Source organism: Pelodiscus sinensis, chromosome 22 (assembly GCF_052426305.1).
Source record: "Pelodiscus sinensis isolate ZL-2025 chromosome 22, ASM5242630v1, whole genome shotgun sequence".
In the NCBI taxonomy this organism is placed as follows: Eukaryota; Metazoa; Chordata; order Testudines; family Trionychidae; genus Pelodiscus; species Pelodiscus sinensis.
This window is the reverse complement of record NC_143073.1, coordinates 5172722-5196973: the sequence shown is the minus strand read 5'-3', so window position 1 is coordinate 5196973 and position 24252 is coordinate 5172722. Positions and strand designations below refer to the sequence as shown.

Sequence of the window (24252 nt, the reverse complement as noted above, 5' to 3'; positions counted from 1 at the left end):
GTTCTTTGTGCTGAGCTATGGAGGAGCGCACTGACGTGGCTGGTTGTGGGTTTTCACGCGGCTCCGGGGCTGTGCTGCAGTCTTAGGCATTGAACAGTCCACGCTTTGTCCCCTTTGATTTGTTCGGGCGCCAGTCGGTAATGGCGGCAGCAGTGCTTCCTCCCAGGACAGTGTGGGGCAGGGGGTGGTATTGATGGTGGGACACGCCGCTGGGAGTGAAAACCCCTCTTCATTTTCATCCAGGGCTCTTTCGCCTTCTGGCTGGGAGAGATTCTCGGTGCATTGGGAAAGGCACCTCTGTGCCCTGCCTGGGCACTGATTTAAATCCTGCTCAGGGCAATAAACATTTAGCCTTGTCAGCCTGTGTGAATTGAGTTTAGTGAGTCTCTGCCCAGGTCAGCGAGCCAGTGCCCCAGCCAGGACAATACACCTGTCACTTATCTTGAGCAAAGAGGCTGAGGATTGAGCGGGGAATGGAAACTGATCTGCCCTTTGACCGGCAAGGCCCCCTGTGTGCTGCAAGTACAGCTGTGCCGGGAGGCCTGGTTATGGCCCAGCTGCTTTGGCCCACTTGCCCTGGGCCTGTCCGTAGCGTAGATGGGGCTCTGTCCCCAAAAGCCCGGGACGTGCACTGGTTGTGGATCGTGGGAGTAGCCTCGCCCTGGAGGCAGTTGGGTTTGGCATAGCTGGGTTCTAAAGAAGGGCTCTCCAGACGCGTTCCTGTCCTCAGCGAGCACGCAGACACCCCCTGCTAGACGCTCAGTGTGCTTCTGGGCATTGCTAGGCTAGCGAGTGGGCCGCAGGGGTGGCCCTCCTTCGTCTCATTGAGCCACCAGATTGCTGTAACCAGGACCGTCTCCTGGGAGAGGGTCGTTTTGCTCATGGTGCTTGCGTGCCTAGAATGTGCGGGAGGCGCTGACGGAACCGTAGCAGTGCTGAGACTGGCTGCAGCGGGAGCACACGGATCTTTCGCTCGATGCCGTGTGCAGTCAGCCCACGCCGCGTGTGCCCTTGCTTCACATGCACGTCACTTTAGTAATAATGACGGGGAAGGGGGAGAAAACCAGCAGAAGCTGGCAACTGTGTAAAGAAAATGTCTCGTGAGCTACACGCAGGACCCCAATGGGCCACAGCTTGCCCCCCGCAGCTCTGGGGTAACTTGGTCTGCTCCTCGGAGAAACGGGTAGAGAAGGAGTATCTCAGCTGCCCTGGGCGCTTCTGGCTCATTGGGCAGAGTGAGCTGGCCATGCCAGAACCCTAGTGGAGTCGTGGCTGGTCGGCTACAGACTGCAGGCGGGGTAGGTCCCAGGAGAGCGGTCTCTGCGGTACGGAGAGTGCTTGCCGCGGTTCGGAGGAACGTCACCGGGTTGGCCAACATGTCAGCGCTTTGATCAGCTCGCAAACTTCCCTTCCGATGACATTAGGCTTATCTGGCTAAATATAGGAACGTGCTGATCTCTGAAACCACACGTGCCTCCTGCTGCATAAGGAGCAGACGAGCCAGCGGGAAACAGGACAGCTTGTAACAGCCAAAGCTGCAGCCAAAAATACCCTCCTGTTCACGGGCAGAGGCGCTGGGGCGCTGACGCTGGCAAGCCAATGGGTTCTAGCAGAAATATGAATCTCCGTTGCCTAAGCATCATGTCTGGGTGTTTTTACTTTGCAGTACGTTTGGTCGCTTTTGAATACAATCAGCTGTTTGGAGCCGGGACTATGTTCCTTTCTGTCTGTAGAAGGGGGCGCTGATCCTGGTTTAGGATTCCAAGGTGCTCACTTCCTAGAAATATCTGTTACAAGTCGGGATGTAATAGTGTAGTCGACTAACCAATAAGCAAAAGCGTGTAGGTTAATGCTATAGGCTACTTGCAATCCCTCCCCCTCTCTGCCACCAATATACATTTTTTTTTTTTTTTAACAGGCTAGCCAGCAGCCTGGCTCCTGCTGGGTCCAGGACCTACCCCCACTGCGGCTCCTCATTTAAACTGTATTAGGAGCCAGGCAGGCAGCTTAGCTCAGTTCTGGCTCTTGCTGGGTCCGGGAGATCAGCCCCCCTCATCCCACTGGACAGGGGCTTCTGCCACCCTGTGATGCTGCCTCTGTATCAGAGGCAGCAGTGCAGGGTGACGGGCAGCTGGTCTGTGAGGGCAGCTGGTTTTTAAATTGGATCCCCTTCCGTCCAGTTCCCTCCGTGGCATCCCGTGCTACTGCCTCTGATACAGAGGCAGCAGCGTGGAGTGACAGAGGGCTCCTCGGGAGCAGGGCCAGAGCGCAATGGCTGCTGGTCCCATCCCCGGGGACTATAGAATCATCGAGTAGCCGATAGGAATTAATGAAGTTAATCAACTTTTCAATTAACCAGTATTTAACATCCCTAGTTACAAGATGCTGGCAGTCGCCCTGGACAGTTTCCATTTTACAAGGTGTGAGGTGTGGGGGAGGTCTAGGTTGGAAGTTAGGACAAACTTTTTCACTAGGGGGGCAGGGAAGCGCTGGGATGGGTTCCCTAGGGAGGGAGTGGAATCTCCATCCCTAGAGGTTTTTAAGTCCTAGGTTGACAAAACCCTGGCTGGGATGATTGAGTTGGGGTTGTTCCTGCTTTGGGCAGGGATCTGGACTTGATAATCTCCTGAGGTCCCTTCCAGTCTAGGGTTCTAGGAATCCTGAACATTGTTGTGTTTTTTTTTTTAAATTGTTCTTGATTCTCATTTACACTAAGATCTCTCGCTGGGAAAGTTGTTTTAAAGTTGGTGCAACCATCATTCACTCTAAGGGCCCCCTGTGGGTCCAACTATTTTACACGTGGGGGTATACGTGGCCCCTCACGTAGCTTGTTTGTGCTAGGTCTGCTAAAAATAGTGGCACGAATGCTGTGGGACAGATCTCAGCATGGGCAGCAGACACCTGCACCACAGCATCCTCCCCGCTATTTTTAGCAAGCCGACTAGAGCACAGCTAGCATTGGCACATCTGTGTGAGCTAATAGTCACGCTCCCAGCTGCAATGTGGGGGTGGCCTTATATGTGGCCAGAGTGGGGTGAAGGGGCCTTACTGTAAGCACGAATTATTCCCATTATAGCTTGGTCTTTGCTTTTTAAATTGGTTGTGATTTTAAGTCAAACGTTTGTGTCTCCTCCCCCGCTCCGCACCTAGTGGACGTACCAGGCCATGGTACACGAGCTGCTGGGGATTAACAACAACCGAATCGACCTCTCCCGAGTACCCGGCATCAGCAAGGATCTCAGGGAGGTGGTTCTTTCTGCTGAGAACGACGAGTTTTATGCCAACGTGAGTAGCTGTATGCTGTGCAGGGGAAGGAGAGCTCTTGAATGGTCTAAACTGGGGACTGGGTTCTCTTCCTGATCCTGCCACTGAGTCGCTGCGTAACCTTGGGCAGGATCTGGCCCCACTCCATGCCTCAGTTTCCCCACTTGTATAATGGGATGATGGCATTTACCTACATGCTAGGTGAATGTAATGTTTATAAGCAAGAAATGGGCTTTAGTTCCCATTTCTATTGCCAGAACGTAGCCATTTTGTATCCCAGAGCTGCTTGTTGCTCTCCAAGTGCAGCGTGGGAGTGTGCAATAGACCCTCATGGAGCAGAGGGGGATGATCAATGTTCCTTAAGTATTTCCACCTATGTGCAGAATAAATTTTTTTCTGTGCAGCGAGTCATGTGCAAATGTGCTCCACCAGTAGAAACACACGCTGCCAGCTGTGGGTGCTCTGCTAATCCACTGGGCGGCATTTGAACCTCTCCTGGATGAGCTCCCAAGCGCTCAGCTTATGAGGAACCCTGGTGGTGATCTCCAAACGGCGACCAGCTCTGCTGGGAGTGGCCTGGCCTTCCCTCCCATCCCCGTCTGTTTGTTGTCCACAGAACATGTACCTGAACTTCGCTGAGATTGGCAGCAATATCAAGAACCTAATGGAAGATTTCCAGCGCAGGAAGCCGAAAGAGCAGCAGAAGCTGGAGTCCATAGCTGACATGAAGGTAGCGAAGATGTCCATGACAGGCTAGGCCCCTTAGAAACAATCCGCTGCAGATTGTCAGTGTTTACTTATGTCCCTTCTTCATGCCGGGATAGCAGGGGCTCACTCTATTCTGTGAGTAGGCTCTTGAAGGTGTTTATACAGCCTTGTATGGCGGGGTCCTTGCCAAGGGCTAGCATGTTCCGGTGCTACCACAATAACCGCTACACGTTGAACCTCTCTGGTCCGGCAACATCCGTGGCTGGCATGGTGTTAGATAGCCGGATGTCCACTTATCATAGGTGTGGCCAAGTTTCCCATGGTCCCATACAGTTTGTTGACAGCCACCAGTCCTGGCTCTCCGTGTTCTGTGCTGTTCTTTAGCTCTGATTTACCCCAAAATGTCTCCGAAGAGCCCAGCAAGCAGTGGACATGTTGGTAATGCTGCTAGATAATGTTGACCCTCCATAGTCTGACACATTCTCTGGTTCGGCACCAGTCAGGTCCCAAGGGTGCCGGACTAGAGAGGGTCAACCTGTACTACAGTACTGTGCTCCTGCATGCACCCTATTGTCTTACCACAGTCTGTTGTGGATCTGAAGTAGCAGCAACATCTGGGTGGATTTCCACTGTTCCATGGCGAGTGGAGCTGTTGGTTGGAACAGCTGCTCCCTGTAAAGATTCCTCCCAGCAGTAGAGCTTAGAGGTTCCCTGGCCTGGCCTGACAGGGAGTACCCCCTGCAGAGCTGATCTTCAACTGGCATGCCTCAGGAGTAACTCCACTGAAGCCAGTGGAAATGCCTGGCTGGAAACCAGGTGCAGATTCCGAGGCACCATCTGGAATTCCCGGATACCGTGTTCAGCTCCCCATGTTCTAGAAGTTTGAGTTTTGGCTCCCTTGTTGCAGGCATTTGTGGAGAACTACCCCCAGTTCAAGAAGATGTCGGGCACCGTATCGAAGCATGTGACTGTGGTGGGCGAGCTCTCCCGGCTGGTCGGCGAACGGAACCTGCTGGAGGTGTCCGAGGTGGAGCAGGAACTGGCCTGCCAGAATGACCACTCCAATGCGCACCAGGTACCTGAGCTGCCGCCTTCCTTGTTTTCAGCAGGGCTGGTCCTGCAGCTCCTCTGCTTGTGGAACTTGTGCTCCTGTCTGTGGGATTTGTGCGCATGGAGCCTGTAGGGCTGAGATCTCCGGCGGTAGAGCAAGCTTCCCTCTGCCACCCGTGTGATTCAGACAGGAGGAATTCTGGGTAATAACTAATACAAACAGGTATCCCGGTTTGATCAGCTGAACTTGCTCTGTTGCATCTGATCACGCTTGGTGAGTAGGACCCTGGCATGCAAGGATCCTGAGCACGTCTGTGCTTTCTGTGCAGCTCCCTGTCTCCGGGTGCATGTCCGTGCAGCTGTTGGCTGGATGATGTCTAAGCCTCCCTGGATGGTGGGACATGCGGCACTTGCAGAAGGCCGTAGGGTTGATTTGCTAGGGAGGTTGGGTTGATGTGGCTGGAGCGCCAACCATTTCTGTGGCCTTTGTGGCCTTGTGGGGTGAGTGTATTTTTGGAGCGAGACTCCCACGTCCGATTTACTAGCCTCGAGATGAGTGTTTTCTCAGTCCCTGACGGTGGCTTCTGAGCCCCTTTTGAGCCAAGTGCTAAGTCTGAGTTGGTGGTTGTGTGAGCTAGGCCATGTATAATTTGCTGTGTTCCCAGAAAGCAGGTGGTAAGACCTTAACTTAAAATAAACTGTCTGACTTAAGGATATTAAATATTGGTTCATTGAATAGTCCTGTAACTGTACGAATTCTTACCGGTTACTCGACTATTCTATAGTTCCCGGAAGGGTGGGGCCGGCAGCCAGTGCGCTCCGGCCTCACTCCTGAAGAGCCACCTTCCATTCTGTGCTGCTGCCTCTGTATTAGAGGCAGCAGTGTGGGTGCCAGGTGGGAGCTGGTCCATGAGGGGAGCCGGTTTAAAAAACCAGCTCCCCTTGTGGACTGGCTGTCTGTTGCCCTGTGCTGCTGCTTCTGAGAGAGAGGCAGCAGCACGGGATAGCAGCAGCCCCTGTCCAGGCAAGCGGGGGCTGAGCTCCCGGACCTGGCACAAGTCAGGACTGAGCTGGGCTGCTCGCCGATCTGCTAAAATATTTACTGGCAGGGTAGGGGGGAATGCGTGTAGTCTATAGCATTAACCTATAAGCTTTTCAGTAGCAGCCATTGCCTGGGTTACCGATACTCCAAAGATGGTGTTTCTTATAATAGAAAGGATTCTGACCATTTTTCTTTTCCTCATTTGTGCTGTTTGTTTGCATTTTGCACTTCACTTGCCTTCACCTTTGAAGCCAAGATGATTCTCTAGCTCTAAAGGTGCGAGTGGCACTTTGACGTATCTGGACTGGATGGCTTCACGTTGTGGTTTGCAAGACAGGAAGATGCAGTGAGCTCTTTGCAAGTGGATCCCTGCATGCACATATTTTGCAGGTGACTAGATTAGTCAGTACAGGTTCCACCTCTCAAATCCAGGATTCTCTTGTCCAGCAACATCCGTGGTCCGGCATGCCCACAGATGTTCCTGGATGAGAGAGACCCAGGGCAGGAGGACCACCAGCTGGGAGCTCAGTGCAACCCTGCAAGTCTGCTAGCAGCGGGGCTGCGGCAACCTGGGCGGAACACAATTGGGACTGTCTGCCACCCGGCAGTGGAACCAGGACCACAGCAGCCCGAGAGGGGAAGCCCTGCCAGGCCATATCAGCCTGGGATGTGGCGGGGCAGTGGCAACATGATTGGGGCTGCCAGCCACCTGGCAGCGAGGCTGGGGGTGGGGGTGTGGCTGCAGCAGCCGGGGAGGGGAAGCCAGCCATGGCAACCCAGCAGAATCAGTACTGGCTGCCCAGCAGCAAGATTGGGGATGTGGCAGCCCAAACGGGCAATGTGCCATTCTGGCAGTGGGGCTGGAGCTGCCCAGCCAGCTGCCAGTGGAGCCAGAGCTGGGGCTGGCCCGCCGACAGCCCAGCTGGGCTGAAGGGGAGAAGCAGCAGGCTGAGGGGCTGGTATCGGGACCTCCCGTTGTCTGGCAGATTCCTTCTTCTGGGACCCATCAGGTCCTGAGGATGCCGGACAAGAGAGGTCCAGTCTGTAGGATTTGTAGGGCTCCATGACACAATAGTCTCCAGGATGGGCGGAATACTGTTCCCATGCACAGCCCCAGTGGCTTCCATGAGGCTGCACGTGGTGTATGGGGTCCAGCTACAGAGAGCTCTCTGCAGAATCAGCATCTTAGTCAGCTACATGCATTCTTTGCACTAGCACCATGCTTCTGTGTTTGGGTTTCCAAAGCCACAAAGAAATGACTTGGGATAAAAAAAATCTCAGGCATCTTTTCATCAACAAATTACTCAATTTTAGACCAATTCTCCAAAGACCAATGCAAAGTAGTATACTAAGAGAAGGCAAACATCAAATGCACAGCTACAAATGGGGAATTAACTGGCTATGTGACTGCTGAAAAGGACCTGTAGATTACAGTTAATCACAAATCTACTATAATATTTTAGAGAATTTGTCAGTTTGATCAAGAACTTTCTCCTAAATGGTAAAAGCTAGGACTACCAAATTTGGTATACAGTTTCCTCTTGTCATAACTTGAAGCACTGTAAGGGATTGGTTGTCAGGAAAATAGGATGTCCCTGGAATGAAACTGTTTCTAATGAAACCAAGCAGAAACGAGACAATCGCCGAAGCACGAACAATCCTCAAAATTGACATAACTGAGTGAATGTTGAAAGCGACTGATCCAAAATGAGCCAGAAAAATAGGATGAAACTGGACTAGGATTGCTTTTCTATAAACCTTATAGGAAAGAGAGAAAACAGAAATTTGTTTTCAGAATTTGGCATTTGTTTGCTCTCTTTTTTCAAACAATAAGCATTGATTTAGATGTGTTAGAGCTAGATGAAGATGTTATTGTGAACCAAAGTGACTATAGCCCTCTTTTGGTAAAACTTAGTGAATGGTAAGAGTTTATGGGGATGAAGAAACAAAACGCACACGATGGAATTTCTGAATTACAGACCTGAGCAACGTTGGGTAAATCTGCTAGTTGAACATAAATTAAAAATACGATGCTGTTGTGGAAAAGGCTAATCTCATTCTGGGGTGTATGACCGGCAGTGCTGTGTATTTATAAGCTGGAGGAGGTCGTTGTGATGTCTCAGCAGGAGCTCTGTGGCCAGTTCTGGGCGCTGCACTTTAAGAAGGATGAGGACAAACTGGAGCGAGGGAAGCAATAGAAACAATAAAAGGTTTTGAAAACCTATTCTGTGAAGAAAGATTTTCTTTGAAAAAGTAGACCTGGTTAGTCTTGAGAGAAGACCAAGAGAGACCTGGTAGATCTTCAGGTGTGTGAAGGACTGTTACCAAGGAGACAGTGATCAGTTGTGCTCCATATCCAGTGAAGACAGGATGAGACGTACAGGACTTAATCTTCAGGAAGGGAGATTTAGGTTAGGCATTTAGGTCATACGTGTTGGATCTCCCTGGTCCGGCACCCTCTGGATCTGACCAGTCCCGTATGCGGGGATTTGCCAGACCAGAGGAGGTGCCTCCCTTCATGGCCTGTGCTGCCCCACCGCCCCCAGGCTAGGGTTCGAGTCCAGCCCTGCTGCTGCTTCAGTACCACAGCTGGGGCTCTGCAGCCGGTGTCGTAGCTACCTGGCTGCTGCTGGGACCGGAGGTCTGCCCGCTCCCAACATAGAACTCCCGGCTGAGTTGCCAACTCCCCTACTGCACTCCTGCCCCTCCACCAGACATCCCTATTCCTGGGCTCTGTGGTCCAGGAACATCCTTGATCCTACCAGACCACAGATGTTGCTGGACCAGAGAGTACTGAAGTACGGAGGGGGTATTACTAGAGTAGGGTAGGGAGGAATCCCCATCGTTGGAGCTGTTACAGACATTTGCCCAACCTGTTCTTAAGGGATGATCTAGGTTTACTTGGTCCAGCCTCAGCACATAAGGCTGGACTAGATGACCTCTCCAAGTTCCTTCCAGCCCTGTACATCTATGATTAACATTAATAAAAAAAATCACAAGAATTTTTGTTCCTATTAGGTTTTGTAAACTCCCAAATCCCCTTTATTTATATTTGAAACCAACCTAAATGAAGCAAAACTATGTTGCTAGTGTGTCTCTCCCCTCCTTCTGGTACACACAGTAGTGATAAAATAGAATTACCAAACTTCATAATTTATGACCCTTTTGCTGAAAGAATGAACAGACCCTTAGAGCTTTGAAACACAAAAGAATCAACACTTGAAAATGTGAAATCCAGCGGTGATCATACTGTGTTTGGGAAAATCCCTTGAAACAGTGTGGAGCTGCTTAAATAAAGGCTTTCTTTGGCAAAAGGCTCGGAAAGCCTTGAAAAGGGACTTCTGTTTGACAGCTGAGTGTAGACACGCTCTGACCCCTTGATGGCTCATATAATTCCATGACCTGCCCCAGAATCTGACAGTCCGTCAATAGTGATGTATCGAGGTGGCTGACTGTACACAATGCTGCTGTTTTTATTTCCCCTCGGGGCATGTGGCTTATGACATGCAAAGAATGCCGCCACAGACTCAATATTTATCCTTTTAAAATGTTGCTGGTCTGTGTCCTGAAAGTATGACTTTCAAAAAGAGATGTCGCTAAAATGGAAGCTATGTGGTGTGATAAATGCTGTCCCGCAGTAGGAGGAATGTTTTCAGCTAATGAGGTTGGCAAAGAATTTGAAATGCTTCTACTCCGTGGTACTCAGTGCTCCAAGTGGGTGGCTCTGTGATAGCCTAATCTGTAGGCCAGGCCCTCAGTTGTGCTGATACAGAGCCGAGCGTAGCCAGGTTGGCTGGCGTAAATCGGAGATCACGGCTCAAGTCAGTGCTGCTAGGCTGATGTGTCCTGATAATGATGTACTAATGTGGCGTCTTAACCATAAAAGAGACTTGCAAAGAACTCCCCCTTGGAGACCCTTGCTTATGCCGTCCAGTGGAGCAAGTGTAAACTAGAAACTGATATAAATCAGTGTTTGAATTGCCAGCCCCATGTGCCCCCTACTGGCACCTTTCTGACACATCAGGATTAACAGGATTCTGCAAAGTGCCAGGCACGTAGTGTTAACTTGTTTATTTTGTATGGATGCAGTGAGCGATAAAGAAGGCAGAGGCGATTCTGCCTCTCTTCTATAGCTTCAGAGGGGTTGCTGAGTTAGTCTGTAACAGGACAAACTTAAAAAACCACAAATGATCTAGTAGCACCTTAAAGACTAACCAAACATGTCGATGGAATCACGAGCTTTCATGGACACCACCCACTTCTTCAGATTCTGCAGAAGTGAGTAGCGCCCACAAAGCTCATGATTCCATCTACATGTTTGGTTAGTCTTTAAGGTGCTACTAGATCATTTGTTGTTTTTTTAAGTTTCTCCTATAGGTGTTGTGGAAATGGAAATAAGAACTTATTAGGTAGCGATGATGAGCTGGAAGACACATGCATGCTGCGAGTCTGGTTCTTGCCTGTGTTTTGTCTACACACAGTTTTTGCACCAGTATAAGCACTTGGGTTAGAAGCGTGAGTGTATGCAATTGGTTTTTTCCCCCCGAGAGAGCTGTCACGGCACAACCTTTAATGTAGATCAAGGTACGCTGGTATAAAGCTGCCTTATAGCAGGATAACTGGTTTTCATTCTCATGTGACAATAAACAGAAGAGGTGTTTATACCAGTTCAGTTTGTATAACTGGGTCCACAGTAGGAGAATGTAGTTAAAATGGCATCAGTTTTTACATGTAGACGCGGACTTGCACTAAAATCCATTTATATTGCAATGGCAATGTGATGGGATAATGAATTGCAAGCTTGGGAGGTGTGGTATCTTGGGTTTGTTTTCTGGATTCAGAACAAGATAAAAGCTTGTTAGAAGCATGATTAGGGAGAAACTGACTCTTCTCTCCTAAATTAACAGGCGCAAATGGGAGTACCTTGGTCACATCAGGCCTAGAGATGGAAATAACCTTGAGAAAGTTTTATCCTGAAATAAATGTTGGTGAGCCATTGTCATATGCGAAGATCATTGAGTGGGCTGATAAGTGGGGTGCAGGCAGATCACACCGGGCAGTCAGCTACTGAGTAAATGTAACCAGCAATAGGTTGAAATAGCTTCCGAAAATTGCGCGATGATGTCGCCAATATTCCAGTCTGAATAAATGGATTTTACTTAGTATGAAGAAGATTGAAGGTGAGTACCAAGTGCAGGGTGCACCCACGCTAAGAACACTGGATGCAGCCAGAGTGGTGTAAACAGGCCTTAGTGGAACTGAGAACCTAGCCCTCAGCACGTACAATTGCTGGGTAAGAAGGTGCTGTGTCTTCTGACAACAGATGCACTCTAAAACAAAAAAACCACAGCAGATTTTTCAGCAGTGACCTCTCCTCTAGGATGCATTGGTATATGGATGACCAGCATCGGATACGTAGGACCAGAGATGAACTGTTCCAATGGAAGCCAACAGGCATTTCAAGTTGTTGGCATCTTTGAAAATCTTTCTCTCAGTGGCACTTGGAATCAAGGCCCCACTTGTGATGATCTAAACCTTACCCTGTAATGTTCCACCTTTCATGGAATTGCCTCTTGGCCATAATCCTGGGAAAAGATCATAGAACCCTAGAACTGGAAGGGATCTCGCGAGGTCATCAAGTCCAGTCCCCTGCTCTCACGGGAGGACCATGATGCACCTTTACGAGCAATGGGACAGCTGCCTTATGAACTGCACAGTTGAGAAACCTTTCAGATTTTTGCTCCAACTTCCACTGGACAAATCCTCCCAGAGTATTGTGTATTCTGCAGCCAATTTTTTTTTTTTTTTTTAATAAAAAGCATAGAACTGCCTGTGATTGTATATCTTTATCTGTCTTGCCCTAGGCTGTTCTGTCTCTCAGTATCCTACTGGTAGCATGGGGGAAAGGCCACGGAAACAATGAAGAATAAGCCAGTGCACCAGAGAAAGAAGGAATTGTTCTCCCCGCAAGTCATTTCAGCAGTGGCTAATTTCACTTGTGCCCTAGGCCCCCAGAGTACAGGACGTTTCGGTTGTTCCTTTCTGGTCTCTTCTTGAGAGTGACGTTGCACATGAGTCTTGGCAGCGATGACTGACTGGAAGGTTTTGAATCCATCTTCTCTTGGGTGGACAATTGCTTTTCTGTTTCATCTGCTTCCCGCTTTCTTATATCGATGTTGTCACTACGTACCCAACCAGGGATCCAGAATCTGCAAGCAAACATCCCTGAAGGATCTGTCTATAGAGGATCCTGCAGTGGCTATGAGCCCCTAATGGGAGGCCTGCAGGCTCGTTAAATCCATGGTGCCTAGTCTGTGACATCCGGCATAAAGGAGAGAATTAAGAGATTTATTCTCCCCCATGTCCCCTTCAGCTTTTACCGGATTGGCTGTGGTAGTGGCACTGTTTGTGCTGTTGTCTCAGCAGTGCAACTTTGCACAGTCCGATAGCAAGTGCATAATGCCGGTGGGGTATGTGAGACATAAGTGCACTGTTTCTTGTCATCATATACTCCTAGGATTGGAAGGTACCTCAAGAGGCCATCAAGTCCAGTCCCCTACACTCATGGCACCTCCCACCAGTCCCTGACAGGTGGTTAGAGAGAGGTTTTGTTTTTTTTAAGAGCAGATTAGACAATGATGGAGATACTACAACTCCCCTAGGCAATTTATTTCAGCTTGAACCACCCACATAGGAAGCTTTTCCTAATGTCCAACCCTAAACCTCCCTTGCTGCAATTTGCACCCATTGCTCCTTATCCTAGCATCAGAGCTCAAGGAGAATCATTTTTTCTCCTCCTCCTTCTAACAACCCTTTAGGTGTACTTGGAAGCTGTTCTCTCTTCCCCTCTGTCTTCTCTTTTCCAGACTAACCAAACCCAATTCTTTCAGTCTTCCCTCATAACTCATGTTTTCTAGGCCTTTGATCATTTTTGTTGGTCTTTTCTGGACTTGCTCCATATCTTTCCTGAAATGTGGTTCCCAGAACTTGGCACAATACTGCAGTTTGAGGCCTAATCCGTGCAGAGTAGAGTGGAAGAATAATGTCTCATGTCTTGCTCAATACTCCTGTTAGTGCATCCCAGAATTACGTTTGCTTTTTTTTAATTACACTGTTGACTCCAGTTTAGTCATCTTGTGGTCCACTGTGACCCTTAGATCCTTTTCTGCCGTACTTCTTCCCAGACAGTCCTTTCCCATTCTGTATGTGTGAAACTGATTGATTGTTTCTTCCTAAGTGAAGTACATTGCATTTGTCCTTATTGAATTTCATCCGATTTTACCTCAGACCATTTCTCCTGTTTTGTCCCGGTCATTTTGAATTCTGATCCTACCCTTTAAAGCACTTGCAACCTCTCCCAGCTTGGTAACATCTGCAAACATTGTAAGTGTACTTTCTGTGCCATTTTCTGAATTAAAAGCGGCAAGGCGTCCTGTGGCACTTTATAGACTAACCGAAATGTTGGAGCATAAGCTTTCGTGGACAAAGACCCACTTCGTCAGATGCATGTAGTGGAAATTTCCAGAGGCAGGTAAAAATATGCAGGCCAGAATGAGGCTGGAGATAAGGTGGATCCAATCAGGGAGGACGAGGCCCACTTCTAGTAGCTGATCTGGAGGTGTGAATTCCAAGAGGGGAGAAGCTGCTTTTGTAGTTAGCAAGCCATTCACAGTCTTTGTTTAATCCTGAGTTGATTGTGTCAAACCTGAAGATGAACTGTAACTCAGCAGTTTCCCTTTGAAGTCTGGTCCTGAACAGTTTTCTAAATTGTTGATGAAGGTATTGAACAGAACTGGTCCCAAAACAGACCCTGCAGAACCCCACTTGTTATGCCCTTTCAGCATAACTGTGAACCATTGATAACTAGTCTCTGAGAACGGTTATCCAGCCAGTTATGAATCCACCTTATAGTAGCTCCCCTTAGGTTTTATTTCCCAAGTTTACTGATAAGAGGTCATGTGAGACCATATCAAATGCTTTGCTAAAGTCAAGGTATACCACATCCATGGCTTCCTCCTTCTCCACAAGGCATGCTAGCCTATCAAGGAAAGCTCTCAGGTTAGTTTGGCATGATTTGTTCTTTACTATTACTTATCACCTTCTTATCTTCCAGATGTTTGCAAATGAATTCCTTAATTACTTGCTCCATTATCTTCCCTGGCATAGAAGTTAAGCTGACTGGTCTGTGGCTTCCTGGGTTGTCCTTATTTCTCCTTTTCTAGATGGGCACTAGATTGGCCCTTTTCCAGACTTCTGGAATTTCTCCAGTCTTCGGTGTCTTTTCAAAGATGTTAGCTAATGGTTCATATCTCCTCTAACAGCTCCTTGAGTATTCTAGGATGAATTTCATCAGGTCCAACAGATGTCTGGGTAGTTGGAGTCCCCTGTCAGCCCGAGATCCTGTGCTTTGGATGGTTTTTTTTTTTTTTTTTTTTTTTTTTTTTTTTTTAAAGCATCATCCACCTCTTCTTCCTGGTTAGGTTTTCTGTGGTAGACCCCCTACCATGGCTTCACCCTTAGTTTTTGTTTTCCTTTTATCCTTACCCAGACTCTCAACAAGTCTATCTCCTATGACCGTCTCCACCTCAGTTCAAGTGAATACTTTTTTAATATATAGGACAACATCTCTTCCCTTTTTCCCTGCCTGTTTTTCCTGAGCAAGCTGTATCCTTCTAGTCCAATGTTCCAGTCATGCATATTATCCCACCAAGTCTCTGAGATACCAGCGGTGTCATAGTTGTCTGTTTACTAGCATTTCAAGTTCTTCCTGCTTAATCCCCACACTTCTTCCATTTGTATACTGGCAGCTAAAACTGATTTGATCTTGCCCCTCCTCTCTACTTCTGTCCTTTCTCCTTTATCCCTGCTATTAGTCCTCGCTTTCCCCACCAATTTTCTGATTCAAATCAGATTGGAAAGATCCTGGTCAAAGGCCAGTTTATACAGAATATAATTGCCCATCTCCAACCCCTAGGCAGCTAGTGCAGTGGTCTCCAACCCTTTCCCTTTCCCATAATGGAATCTGTCTACACCCTTTAGGAGCATGGCTGGGAGCAGAGTCATGGCTGGGACAGAGACAGTAACACACACACGGTAGCACGTTTGATTTGTGATTGACATGATTGTTCCAGACATGCAGGCCTAACGTACGTGGCAAAAACCAACCCAACCCTCGAAGGCTACGTGGCTGCTTCTCTCTCGTTTCAGAACGTGCGGCGGCTCCTGCAGAACCCCCGGGTGACTGAGTTCGATGCCACGCGGCTGGTGATGCTCTACGCACTGCACTATGAGCGGCACAGCAGCAACAGCCTGCCCGGGCTGCTGATGGACCTCAAGAACAAAGGGGTGTCAGAGAAATATCGGAAGGTAGCTGCGGCTGTAGTCCCCGTTCTGGAAGGATGGGTTAAAACAGGCAGCGGATAGGAAAACACAAGCGACGGGGGGAGGGCCTCTGTCATGGCTTCACTGATGTCAAAGCTTTGTCCCCAGGTGGGAGCTGATATCGGGATTATTGTCCGGTAGCTCTTCTCCATCCTTTGACTCCCCTGCTCACAAGTAACAGACTTGCCGGGTCCCTGCGCAAGGGGTGAGGGGCTGGCTCCACACTCGCAGAAGGGGCAGCGCTGGGGGTAGCCAGCCCTCTGTACTGCCTGGATCACACCGCACCCTCCTCCTTCTCTCCGCCCCTCCCCCAGCCCAGCCAGCCCTCAGAGCTGCCAGGAGCACACTGCCTGGGGCTCCAGTGGCGATTTAAAGGGCTCAGGAGCAGCAGCTGGGAGCTCCGGGCCATTTTGAATTACCGGGCCCCAGAGCAAGTGCGCTTTTGCCCCCCACTGTCAGACAGCCTGCTGGTGAGCTTTCCTGAGGCAGGCACTGTGTCCCCCTCTCCCGTTGTACAGCCCCCGAGTACAACAGGGCCCTGAGCTTGACTGGGCATTACTATAAAATATACTGTTAATAGTCTGGGAAAAAAATCTCTGTCAGCACTTTGCCCCCAGCTCTCTGGATATTGCTGACTTCTCCCAGCTGGAGGCAACTCTTACCCTGACTCTGAAGGGCGATCAGAGGCTGAGGTGGTGAGGGCTTTATAATTAGATGAAGGGCAATCCTGGTATTGCTGATTGAAATGCCCCAGATGGCCTTGATGTCTGCAAAGTGCTTTGAGAGCCTCGGAGAGAATAAAGCTATGGGAGGATGTTCCATGATCTATCAGCGTCTTAGTTCCTTCCTCCACAGGGACTTCATTCCACTCCCGCCTCCCGCGTACCTCAGCCATTTGGAACCATTAGAACAGCAGTCAAAATCCCTGTTTTCTGCCCAATTATCTTATTTATTCCAGCCGTGCTGGGGGCCCTGATCCCTGCCCGGGCTGCCTTGTGGTAGGCATACAAACGCTTGCATGAATAGGCTGGATGTGTCCCCATGGCCAGGAGCATGTGCTGGGAGCACAAGGTGGACATTTGCCCTGCCCTCTCCGTGCTGTGTATCCATTTGGAGCTCGCTGGAGTCCCTTTTGACTCCTTGGGCATTGCTCCAGCACCTCCATCAGTGCTAACTCCCCCTCAGCTTTCCTGAAACTAGTTCCCCGCATTAATTGGGCTCTGGTCTCCCTTTTGCTTTGGACAGCTGGTGTCAGCAGTGGTGGAATATGGTGGGAAGCGGGTCCGGGTTAGTGATCTCTTCAGCCCCAAAGATGCCGTGGCGATCACCAAACAGTTTCTCAAAGGACTCAAGGTAGGAAGGTCTTTGAGGAAGAGGGGGAGCATGCATGGGACTCTGGGGGCTCTGTTTAGCATTGCGAGGGGGCTGTCGTATGAGGTTTGTGATCCAGCACTGCACGACAGAGTTGTCCCTCGCTCAGCGAAGGGCAGGAGATACCACGCGCCACATGCAGCGGCACCTGTAGCCAGTCCTCCCGCTGGCTTGTGTGTGTTTCAGCCAGCACTGCCCTTAGTAAGCAATCTCTAGCTGTTCTTGCCAGCTCTGGGCATGGAGCTAAGATTGCGGGCAGGGTTCCCGCTAAGATTTTCCAACCATGAGCGGAGTGAGGCTTGGCTTGTGCACCAATATTGAGGTCATTGGCTCTGGTCCTCTATCTCTGTCTCTCTTTCATGCTCCCGGCCGCCAGAGCAGGCCCCCCTCTAACCTCCCCCCCATTCCTCCCCGGCCATAAGGCATGTCCCATTCCTAGCTCCAACCACCAGAACAGGCCCCTGCCATGTGGCAGCCCCAGCCACCGGAGCAGGCCTCCTTCTCCCCTGCCATGTGGCCCCCCGCCCCAGCGGCTCCCTCACCACACTGTCTCATCTGGCTCCACCTACTGGAGCAGCCGCCTGCTGCACGGTTCTCCAGAGGTGGTGGGTTTGGAGGGGGAGAGGGGATTTTCTGTGCACAGCTGCGCAGGCGCGCCCCTTAGTGGGAAGTATGCTTGCGGGGTGCTTGTCTCTTGAGTTTCCTGGCTTTCCGAGGTTGAAGTATTTGTGTGCTCCGCGCTCTGGCAGGCTGGGGGCAGTTGGTCTGTACCAACAATCAGTGTCCATTGGATGCTCCTCTTTCTGGATAGGGGAGTCGCTGGCCTGCTCTCCCTGCTTGTCGCCTAGCTGCATCTCAGTTAAAACCACTTTCCCTTTGTGTTGCAGGGAGTCGAGAACGTGTATACGCAGCACCAGCCCTTACTGAACGAGACGTTAGATCAGCTCATCAAAGGAAAACTCAAGGATGGCCAGTACCCCTACCTGGGCCCCAGCACACTCCGGGACAGGTACGGAGGGGTGGGCAGGGGACAGAATAATCTCTTTGGGGTAAATAAGGGATGGTTAACACCTGTGCCCAATTCCAATATGCAAACATGATGGTTTGTTTAATGTCAGCTACATACTGGGAGGGGGAGTCAGTAGCACTTCATCTTGGCCTAGCTCTGCTCCCACTGAGGTTGACAGTACAAGTAATAACAGCAGAATTGAGTGCTTTTGGCAACCTTCCCTTTTGCCTTCCAGCCGCCTGCATGGAATTGCCCTGTATTTCTGCTTTAAGAGTATTCACCTGTTTGTCAGCTTGATTCCTTCCAAGGCAGCTGTGCTCTCTAGAGGCGAAACAGGGAACTGAAACGGGGTCTCTTTCCCAGCTCTGCCACTGGTTTGCTGTTTGACCATAGGCAAGTCACTTAACTGCTCCATGCCTCAGTTTCCCTACCTGTAGCTTGGGGATGATGCCTGGCCTAGCTCCCAAGGTGGCTGGGAGGCTTTGCTGTAATGTTTGAGAGCCACTAGCACGACAAGTGCAGTATTGAGCAGTCACTGAAGAGTCCGATGGCTGAGGAGTGGTGTCTGTGCTGTCGAAAGAGGTGTCCTGACTGGGAGAGTTAGGGTGCAGTACCGCTCTTCCCAGGAAGCAGAGGAGTGCGCGACGCACTCGTGAAGGGGAACAGGGCCAGTCCGGTGATGCGCAGAGGGATGGACAGATGGGATTCCTTGTCCAGCTGCCCCCCTCCGTCTTGGCGCCAAGAGGACAAATGCCCTTGGACTTGCTGAGCACTCTCTTGATCTCGCAGCTTCTCTCCCACCTGCTGGAGTGGCCGAGTGGGGATACGGCTTGAAATGACTCCTCTGTTTCTCAGCCAGCTGTTTGTTAGGCTCCGGGGGTGGTGATCCCACTCTGAGCGCCTGGATGAGATGTGTGAGCCACAGCCCCTGGGCTCAGGGGTAGTCAGGGGCTGAGCTGCCCATGTGCCGTAGCCCCAAGCCATGGCTCCAGCAGGGAATCAAAAAGAGCCCAGTGCTCAATTGTCTCCTGAGCAGCTTGGTACGAGTTCTGGTGAGAGCCTGACCTTACCCATCCTGATTGGGAAGCAAGAGCCCTCCCTAGTTTCTATTCCCATGTCTTCCACAGACTCCCTGTGAGAGTTTGGACCAGTTACTTAATCCCTAGTTTCCCTGTCTGTAAATGTGCTTCTGTAACATACTGATTCAGGGTGTGATAGCTGCTCCTAATGCACGATCTGCCTAGAGGAAAACATCCTGCCATTGCGTCTGACTTCGAGTTGCTCCAATGGTAGAGACCTGAGCTTCTGATGCTAAATATCCTAGGCTTGCTCCTTGTGGACAAGCCATGGTAGGATGGCCCAGAGATGCTGTTTGTGAAGCGCTCGGCAATCCTCTGGGGGAGGCGCTTTACATGCAGAGCGTTGCTACAATCCTCCGTCCCGTCACAAGCCGGCTCCTGCCAGCTTTTATCAGCAGCTGCCACATTTGTATTGAGTCAGAAAATAAATGTGTGCTCACAGTATTCAGCAAATCAGGTGGCTGTTGCAGGGCAGGCTGGCTTACAGGGAAACTGCAGACTCATGTAGAGCAGAGGGGAAGCTGACTTTGGGACCGAGGTTCCAGAATGTCGAGCGAACGGGAGGGGGAGGAAGCGTGGCCGAGAATGCTCGTTAATGTCTCTGGCTCTGGGAGGTACACCCTGCAGTGCTTTTGCTTCCTTCCTTAGCCCACTGATAAAAGGGACAAGGGGTTTCGGAACGGAGAGGCATCCCGATCTCATGCCAGCCTGACAGCCAAGGCCATTAACCACTTTCTTTCTGAGTGAGGAGAATTATGGGCCCGCCTGAGATGAGTTGTTTGTTGACATGCCAGGAAATCTTGGCCTCACGCCAGATGCTCCGTTCAAAATCCAGTAGTGCGCTTTGGGGCTTGTGGAAGGGGCTGCTGGAAAGGGAGAGGCATCAGATTGTCCCGGGATGGGGATGAAGGCCACAGATGTGCATGTGTGCGCCTAGGAATGCCAGACATGCAAGTCTCCTCCTAGGAAATCTTCCAGCCTAGCCCAGGAGCGACTGCCTCTGAAGTGGAGATGGAACTTCAGTTCCCAAAGCCTGCTTCAGCCTTGGCTTCTCCTCTCCACCCACCAAAGGGGCCAGTTCTGTTCGCTTTGACATGGCTGTTTGCCCAATGGCACTGACGTGAGACCCACCAATTCATTTCTCACAGGCCACCAAATAATAACGGCTTCTAGACGCTACTGATCTGGCCTCCGTGGGAGCCAGCAAGGTAGGGGCAAAAGGCTCTTTGAGCCAGCCAGTCTCTCTGGCTTCGTTCTACCCCTCTGCCCCCCCAAAGGGACGCAAAAGGATTTTCTCAAGGAATGTGAGCAAGGTTTAATTTCCCAATGAATTCGAAGGTCAGAAACGCTAAATCCAAACAAAATATCGCCGAGATGGAAGAAAACCAAGTAGGGATGTGAAAGGTTCACTGGTTTAATTGAGAAGTATCACCATTAGCAAGTGAACCGGTTCATTGTTAACTGGTAGGGGCTGGGGCAGCTCCCCCGTGGGGCGCACGCCACGGACATGGTGGACTGGAACGCCCCTGCACCGGGGCGGAGAAGGCTGCTCTAGCCCAGTAGGGCTGGCATGGACCGCCTGCCCACATCCCTTTAAAAATGTTAACCCGTTAAACATTGATGTTTAACCAGTTAACCAATTAAACGGGACTTTTTTACAAGTAACTGACTTGACACTGGCTGTCCTGATAACTTCAGTAAAATAACCAGACACCACAAGACTCTAGCAGCAATGCCAAACCACATTTCTTGATTGGAGGTGGGAGGGGGAGAATGGCTGGCCAATAAATGCTGGACGTTGCAAGGCAGCTGAAAGTTGGCCTCACTCGGCTTCCAAAGGGATAGGAGTCGGCAAACCGCACACGCGTCACTGGCTGTGTCAGCAGAAAGGCCAAGGACCAAGTGGGCGAGGACACGGACCTGCCCGTTGCGCCTAGGTGAGGTCAAATGACGGCAACATGTTTCCCCCCAGCGCCAGGCTGACGAGGTTTCAGCAGCACTGGCTCAGAGCTGAGTGACCCTTGGAGACTCAGGCTTCACTTCCCGATGTCCTGCCTGCTCGATCTCAAGTCCCAGGTGGTCCTTGCTGGTCTAGCTGCAGACACTAATGCGGAGAACGTGTCCGGTGAGTTCCAGGGGTTGAGGCACTGGAAATCCAGGGCTCGGTGTACAGCTGGCCTGGTGTTGATCCGATGTACCAGGGATCGACTGGAACCCTGGGCCAGGGCAAACGGTGTAGCTCACGACGCTGTGGGTGGCGTCCGAGGGTGGAGTTATAGTGATTGACGTGGGTTCGATGAAAGGTCCGGAGGAAAAGCTTTGTGTTTCACGATCCAAGGGAGGCTGCTGCTTGAACAGCAAAGACTTTTCAAAGGACTCTCCGTGCTGATGCTTTCCGTAATAAATTTTATCTTTCTGGCAGGGAGAAGCTGATGGTCTAAATAACATTCTTATGTTCTTATGTAATCTTAGCAGGTAGGAGGCAGGGGAATCTGTTGAGCATGGAGCAGGGTTCCAGGAGATCCCACTTAATCTTTTGCTTCCTACTTGCTATTGAAATGTCCTCCCTCCTCCATTTGCCATACACAGACAGGCTCCCCAGCACTGTGGCTTGTGTCGTGTTAGCTGTGCTTCTCCTAAAGCTCGTTAGTTGTATTACAGTACGCACAGAGGTTCCAGCTGCGATCAGGGCCCCAGTGTGCTAAGCACAGTACATACACGGAGTAAGAGGCCACGAGCTCACCATCTAAAGAGACACAGGGTGGGTATCTCTGTTTTGCAGATGGGGATCTGAGGCAGAGAGATGAAGTGACTTGCCCAAGGTCAGGGAGAAGTTGTAGCAGGGCTGTAATCCCAAGTGTCCTAGCCAAGGATCTTGCCCACAAGCCCATCCTTCTTCTGGGCTACCAGTCGGATTCCAGTGAGTGTGATACTTTTGAGCTGGACTCCACTCCAATTGGGGTTTTCCCTAGGGATGATAAATATCGGTTTAATGAATAGTCGATTAACCGCGTGAATTCTTATTGGTTAGTTGACTATTCTATAGTCCCCAGGGACAGGGCTGGCAGTCAGTGTGCTCTGGTCTCACTCCTGAGGAGTCCCTGCCACTCTGCACTGCTGCCTCTGTATCAGGGGAGCTGGTTTAAGCTCCCCTTGCGGACTGGCTGTCAGCTGCCTTGCGCTGCTGCCTCTGATAAAGAAGCAGCATCACGGGGTGGCAGCAGCCCCTGTCTGGGTCTGAGCTCCTGGACCCGGCGCAAGCAGGAACTGAGCCAGGCTGCCTGCCCACCTGGCTCCTAATGCTCTTTAAATGCAGAGCTGCAGTGGGGTTAGGTCCTGGACCCGGCATGAGCCGAGACTGAGCCAGGCTGCTGGCCAGCCTGCTAAACAAATTTACTGGAAAGGTCAGGATGGGAAAATACATGTCTGTAGCATTAACCTATAAGCTTTTGCTTATCGCTTAATGGACTCCACTGTTGCATGCCTACTTTGCCCTGTTCGGAATAAGAATACCACCGTGTTTGGAAACCTAGTCTGGTCAGGTTTACATCAGCTGTGTAGGGTCCTGTCTTCTCCGCCAAAGGGTGGAGACCCACAGAGAGGGGAGCGCAACTAACCCAATGAGCCCATCTTGGTGAGTGGCAGGAGGCAGTGGTCTCGGCACACCAGCTGCCAAACTGCTGGGATGGTTTTGGCAGGCGAAGGAGAGTTTTGAGGAGGGTTGGAAGGCAATGAGTGTGGGAAGCTCCCTTGGAGCGTGTGTGAAAATGTGACAAGTGGGCAGTGGAGGCCAGCACGGTGGGTGGGTCAGAGGCGAACATTAACAGCCCCATGGCAAAGGAGAGAGGCAAGGTAGGTAGGGCTTGACTGTAGGGGGCCCGGGTATTTGCTTTGTCAGCTTAGGTGTGCTGCGCTAGAAACGGGGGAGCAGTGGGGGGCCTGAAAGGAGGGGGGTTAACACGTCGCCAGTAATTCAGCGCTGACATCTCCTCCCAAGCTGGTATGGATTACAGAGCTGAGCAACCAGACACTGATCTGCCTCTTCTGGGTCAGGAGGTTTTGTCTGGCCCAGCCTCCTCAGCGTATTTATAAGGCTAAATTGTACTGTCATCGAAGCTACTGCAGGGCAGAGGAGCGATCTGGGGGCGCGTGATGTGGATACGTGTTGATTTCATGTGCATTCTGCACTAAGTTGAAAAGGATTGGTCCTAGGACTGACCCTTGGGGAACACCGCTAGTTACACCTCTCCATTCTGAAAATTTACCATTTATTCCTACCCTTTTTTTTCCTGTCTTTTAACCAGTTCTCAATCCATGAAAGGACCTTCCCTCTTCTCCCATGACAACCTAATTTACACAAGAGCCTTTGGTGAGGGACCTTGTCAAAGGCTTTCTGGAAATATAAGTACACTATATCTACTGGATCCCCCTTGTCCACATGTTTTTTTTTAACCCCTTCAAAGAACTCTAATAGATTAGTAAGACATGATTTCCCTTTACAGAAACCATGTTGACTTTTGCCCAATGAATTATATTCTTCTACGTGTCTGACAATTTTAGTCTTTACTATTGTTTCAACTAATTGCCTGGTACTGACGTTAGACTTACTTGCCTGTAATTGCCAGGGTCACCTCTAGAGCCCTTTTTAAATATTGGTGTTATGTTAGCTGTCTTCCAGTCCTTGGGTACAGAAGCTGATTTAGAGGACAGGTTACAAACCACAGTTAATAGTGCCGCAATTTCACATTTGAGTTCTTTCAGAACCCTTGGGTGAATGCCATCCGGTCCCGGTGATTTGTTACTGTTAAATTTTTCTATTTGTTCCAAAACCTCCTCTAATGACACTTCAATCCGGAACAATTCCTCAGATTCATCACCCACAAAGGACGGTGCAGGTCTGGGAATCTCCCTAACGTCCTCAGTCATGAACACCGAAGCAAAGAAATCATTTAGTCTCTCCGCAATGACTTTATCATCCTTGATAGCTCCCTTTGTGTCTCGATCATCCAGGGTCCCCACTGGTTTTTTAGCAGGCTTCCTGCTTCGAATGTACTTAAACATTTTGCTATTACTTTTTGAGTTTTTAGCTAGCTGTTCCTCAGTCTTTTTTGTTTTTTCTTATTACATTTTTACACTGAATTTGGCAGTGTTTGTTCCTTTCTATTTACCTCACTAGCATTGGACTTCCACTTTTTAAAAGATCTCTCACTGCTTCTTTTACATGGTTGTTAAACCACGGTGGCTCTATTTTTAGGTCTTTTACTATGTTTTTTAATTTGGGGTATACATTTAAGTTGGGCCTCTATTATGGTGTCTTTAAAAAGTTTCCATGCAGCTTGCAGGGATTT

At 50.1% G+C, this 24252-nt stretch overlaps 1 protein-coding gene across 1 annotated transcript in view; it reads left to right on the top strand.

Moving 5' to 3' along the window:
* VPS45 (vacuolar protein sorting 45 homolog) overlaps positions 1–24252 on the top strand; it is a 64786-nt gene that overhangs the window by 13091 nt on the left and 27443 nt on the right. Inside the window, exons 8-13 of the mRNA XM_006134674.5 lie at positions 3151–3285; positions 3881–3994; positions 4880–5047; positions 15272–15430; positions 16691–16798; positions 17704–17825. Of these exons, the coding sequence (XP_006134736.2) occupies positions 3151–3285; positions 3881–3994; positions 4880–5047; positions 15272–15430; positions 16691–16798; positions 17704–17825 (806 nt within the window). The remainder of the gene's footprint in view (positions 1–3150; positions 3286–3880; positions 3995–4879; positions 5048–15271; positions 15431–16690; positions 16799–17703; positions 17826–24252) is intronic.